The sequence below is a fragment of the Sinocyclocheilus rhinocerous genome, unplaced genomic scaffold (assembly GCF_001515625.1).
Source record: "Sinocyclocheilus rhinocerous isolate Xijiao unplaced genomic scaffold, SAMN03320098_v1.1 scaffold3585, whole genome shotgun sequence".
In the NCBI taxonomy this organism is placed as follows: domain Eukaryota; kingdom Metazoa; phylum Chordata; class Actinopteri; order Cypriniformes; family Cyprinidae; genus Sinocyclocheilus; species Sinocyclocheilus rhinocerous.
The window spans coordinates 4,118-9,226 of record NW_015650338.1 but is presented as its reverse complement, the minus strand read 5'-3'; the positions used below and the strand labels follow the sequence as shown (position 1 = coordinate 9,226).

Below are 5,109 nucleotides of genomic sequence, written 5' to 3'. Positions count from 1 at the left end.
AGCCAAAGCACAATAAACTCATTTAGCTTTTTCCAAGGCCCATATTTACAAAATATAGACTTCTGGGAATCCATACTCTAGTCTCATGAGACCAATTCAATTATTTCGGATCTAACCGCATCCAAAATGTTCTGGTGTTGCTAGAGGAGGAGTACAGAGAGTAGTGCCTGGTTCCCACAGTGGCATTCAGTGGTAGTAAAGCTCTTCTATAGGGATGTATGTGTGCTGAAGGTGTGAGGGAGTTGTACTTTATCAACGCTGTCATGAATTCACACACCAAGGACAATGGTACAAGAGGAATACCAAATTATTGTTTTAAGTGTGAAAATATAGCCAAAGTTACACAGAAATTCAAAAACAATGGACTTGTGAAAAGGCGCCTGAAATAATCAGGTCTTCACTTTAAGCTTTCATTTAGTGATGAGTGAGTTTTTGCTAGAAAAAGAGCAGGAGAAACACTGTGAAAGTGTCTCAGAGCCGGCAAAAGTTGTGAAAAGAGTGACACTTTATCTCAGAGTAAGATGCAGCATGCAGAAGTGACATGCATGGTTATTTATCCACACCAGAACTACCGACTGTAGCCAAAGCACAATAAACTCATTTAGCTTTTTCCAAGGCCCATATTTACAAACATGTATTTCACTCAATCTTAACGCTCTTGAGCAGCTGTGGAGGATTCTGTAGAGATGAGCTGAGCAACACTCCCCATTAAAGACCAGGGCATTTAAGGAGGTCGTCCTCCAGGAGTTAAACAGCACAGATGTGAAAATTTGTCATGAACTTGTACACTCAGTGCCAAGAAGTGTCAGAGCAGTGTACTTAGAGTTATGGAGGACATATTAAGTTCTAGAATATTACACTTGGTTGAATTAAATCTAGGTTGTACTCAATTCTGCAATCCTTAATTTAAACAAAGTTTCTTAGTTTACAGATATTAATGGCATGTATTTCTCTGTTTTTATTAAGAATATGTTTAATAAATTTCAATTTTGCCATCTTTCTATGAATTATATTAGTGATCATTAAGAAAATACATCTTTTATATTTAATCAGAGGGGGTGTACTCATTTATGCTGTGCACTGTATATCTGCTCGCTTGTCACTACATTGCTTCTGAAAAAAAGGACATATATAAAAAATGAAATGCATGCCAGGTATGCAGAAAATCCCATAAAGACTAGTTAGGACTTACTCTTGCTCTCTGCTCATTGACTCTGTTGAGTTTAGTCTCTGTTTTTTGGACTGCAGCATCCCAGTCTTCCAGAGAGCCTGTGAGAGACAACAACATCCACATAAACCCTACAAATCTGGGCACCCATATAAACAGAAATCTATATATGCATCAATTAACTCACCCTCCACTCTTTCAAAGTTGAGCAGGACATCACAGACATGCTCAGGGTAGTCTGATGTACACTGTACAGCTCTGTGGAGAGCCTTCCTGCAGTGAGCAGCATCTCCATATGACCTGATCCACAAAGATACATACAGAGATAAAACAGCAGCCTTTACCTGCCGTTAAAGTTTTAAAGACAATAATATTAAATCAAAATAAGCTCAACCCCTAACTTATTATAAATACAAATTATTCTGAAGATAACAAATGCAACAAGTGCTGGCAAAATGAGTCTGAATGCGTAACATTATATTAGATCTGTGCATTACAGTAGTTCGATTTTATAAATGTTCTCAAAATTGACTTGCTGACTCTATAGACTTTAACCAGGTGTAGCTTAGTCTTCTTTGGTCGATTCCCACAAATCATACATAATTTTGAAGGTTCGTTTTGCCAGCACAGGTCACAAATGTTTGTTTTCATAATTTCATTAAAATGTAATAACTTGCTCAATCCATAAAACAGAATTGATTTTTCTGCTGATATAACCAAGGTAGGGCTGCGCAAATGGCATTTACTACACAGAGCCGTAGTTCACTGACAAGCTACGCAAAATCGCGTTCATAATCGGCAATGAATCGCCTGCGATTTTGAACGCGATTTTGCGTAGCTTGTCAGTGATCTACGGCTCTGTGTAGTAAATGCCGCTCCATCTGAAAGCATGTGCTGGATATTTACTACTAATCACAGAACCGGCTTTACTGACGAGATGAGCATGAAAATCGCATTCGATTTTTTGCACAGCCCTAAACCAAAGTCTCACAGTCAAGGGAAAAATGATATTAACTAATATTATTGCACACAACCCCCTTCTGATCCAGTCAAATCCTGATGGATAAACATTATCCCCTACATTACTTCCTGAATATTCTGCTACGTCAAATGTGTTGCAAAGGTTGTTTTATGTCATCTTTAAAACACAATGGTTCTAAAACTTTTTTGACTCAAAGGTACTCATCGTATAACACAATATTCAAAGGCTCCCCCATTATAGACGGAGATAATTTTGGTATTTCTGATCAGATCCTGGTTGAGAACCACTGCTTGCAGCAATAATACAGTGTCTAAAAATCTAAGACCACTAGTGAAAATGCTTCCTTTTTGTCCTCAAATGAACACTTTTTTTTCTCAAATTAAAATGAATTTCAGAGTATTTAATCAACATTTAATGAACTCCTCAAATTTGCAAAAAACCTGCTGATCATGTTCTCCAGCATAATTTGAGAATGATCCAAAAAAGCATCTTGTGCATCAATGGAAGTGAAAACAACTCAACGGATGCACAAACTGATGAAAACAACTGACCTTTCCAGATTGTAATATTCCAGCCACATGTTGGCATATTTCGCATTCCCTTTTGTCATGATGCTGTCCCACAGTTCACGGGCCTTCTGCATGTTCTTACAATGTAAGGCCTGTTTAAAGCAATCAAACACAAGCAGCACTGTAACAACTACGGACAGACTGTAATCAGCAGAACGACATTAGTTAATGGAGGATGGACAGATGCAACAGTATAGTGTTTCCTCACCTCTATCCTTGCCCAGACCTGCATTATTGTGCAGGACAGATCTCCACTTTCACTGAACCCTGAGAAGCGAGATAGTAGTTACATGTGTCTTTTTACTACAAGTGCTCTCATACCTCATAAAAACAGACAAGATACTCACTCTCTTCTACATCCTGTTTCAGGTAGTCAAGGGAGCGTGCAAAAGCTGCCCGCAGCTCGTCCAACTCCCTGCTCCATTCTGCAATAATCAACAAATCCATCAATAATAAATCATCAAATTCACTCATCTGATATCAGCGGTCAAAACTTGAGAATGTAAGAGCATACCAGTAGTAAAACAGAAAAAAAAAACATATGCTCTTGCCTTTGCTGAAATCAACACGTCTTCTCAGGTAGCCCAGATTAGAATGCCAGATTTCTACATAATCAGTCGCCTGGATGAACCCTGCGTTCAGGGCCTTTTCAAACACATCTGAAAACAAAGAAATTATAATGCTTGGCAATGTCAAGCCTTGTGTATTAAAATCATTTGTTCCATTCCTGCAAAATGTTTCTGCCATTCATAAACTGATTTAATATTGCTAACAGTGTTTTCATTTCTTTCATTTCTTTTGATCATTGAACTTGCTTGATTTCTTGACTTTATGACTACTCATACTATATACTCACCGGCCACTTTATTAGGTAAACTTGTTCAAATGCTTAAGGCAAATATCTAAATATTTGGGTCTCTTAGTACCAACTGAGCATTGTTTAAACTCCACAGCCTACCTGAGTACTGTTGCTCACCATGTCCATCTCTATACGACCACACTGTACCCATCTTATGATGGCTACTTCCAGCAGGATAACACACCATATGTGACAAAGCTCAAATCATCTCAAACTGGTTTCTTGAACATGATAATGGGTTCACTATGCTCAAATGCCCTCCACAGTAACCAGATCTCAATCCAAAAGAGCACTTTGGGTAATGGGAGATTTGCATCAAGGATGTGCAGCCAACAAATCTACAGCAAATGTGTGATGCGATGACGTCAATATGAACCCAAATCTCTGAGGAATGTTTCCAGCAACTTGAGTGTATGCCACAACTAGATACTAGCAAGGTATAACAAATAAAGTGGCCGATGAGTGTGGGACTTTCAAAAATAAATGTAAAGAAACTTCACATAAAATGTCAAGCCAATATTGTGATTAGCATAATTAGAATAAGATGTTTTAATTCCCAGATACTGCCTTTCCTTTTGTTTTATTTATTATTTTGAAAGTACCTGTCACTGTCTGATGGTCAGCCCCATGCCTCTCTAGAGCCAAAAGATAGCTCTTCCACAGGCCCATGGTCCAGGGACAGTTCCTGACGGCTCGCTCATGAGCAGATAACACTAGGTCTTTAATTTTCAACTGACGATCCTGGGGTAGAACAGAAAAACAATTATGAGCAAAGTCACAGAATCATTTGTAAAAAAAATTGTAGCAGTCCGAGTAGATGAGTGACCAAGCCTACGTCCACCAAGAGCAGCTATTTGAGTCAAATGTAATTTAAATGTAAATGTAAATGTAATTGTAACAAATGTAATTTAATCACCAAACATTCTGACTGTGGAATACTACTATTTCCAATTTGACAAAAGAAAAATAGGGAAAGGTCCTGACATCCTGGTCAAAAACTGGTTTGAACAAGTCAGAACATCAGAATTATGTACTATGTTTCAGATAGATGCAGAGGAAATGAGAATAACTATAATGATGTTCTAGAAACATGTCTGCACCCTCAGGTTGCGTGACAGCTGGTTTTTCCAAATGTACAGCATGTAAAAGTTGTTTTAAGGATTAATTGGGGAAAGAAATCATTATCTTGATTAATTCAAACAGCTGTTTGGAGAGAGATCGTGACTGCTTTTCTTGCTTGTTTACCTACTAAAGGACTATTCATATAAAATGCAAAAATTGCAGATGGCCTATTCACAGCAAAATGTAAACAAATATACATCAGTATGAATCACAAGCAAATTCACAATGGATACAACAAAACAGTATAATAGATATAATATCATGATAATTAATAGCAGCATTAATATCTTTTCACACCAACACACACATATATATTAGTGCTGTCAAACGATTAATCGCATACAAAATAACAGTTTTTGTTTGCATAATGTGTGTGTGTATACTGTGTTTATTTATTATATATAAATAC

At 37.4% G+C, this 5,109-nt stretch overlaps 1 protein-coding gene across 1 annotated transcript in view; it reads right to left on the bottom strand.

The window, feature by feature from the left end:
- LOC107711780 (squamous cell carcinoma antigen recognized by T-cells 3-like) overlaps window positions 1-4,319 on the bottom strand; it is a gene marked incomplete at its 5' end in the record, with an annotated part of 12,637 nt that extends 8,318 nt beyond the window's left edge. Inside the window, 7 exons of the mRNA XM_016516826.1 lie at window positions 1,193-1,269; window positions 1,356-1,468; window positions 2,702-2,811; window positions 2,928-2,986; window positions 3,067-3,144; window positions 3,271-3,378; window positions 4,181-4,319. Of these exons, the coding sequence (XP_016372312.1) occupies window positions 1,193-1,269; window positions 1,356-1,468; window positions 2,702-2,811; window positions 2,928-2,986; window positions 3,067-3,144; window positions 3,271-3,378; window positions 4,181-4,319 (684 nt within the window). The remainder of the gene's footprint in view (window positions 1-1,192; window positions 1,270-1,355; window positions 1,469-2,701; window positions 2,812-2,927; window positions 2,987-3,066; window positions 3,145-3,270; window positions 3,379-4,180) is intronic.
- Window positions 4,320-5,109: the final 790 nt, after the last annotated feature.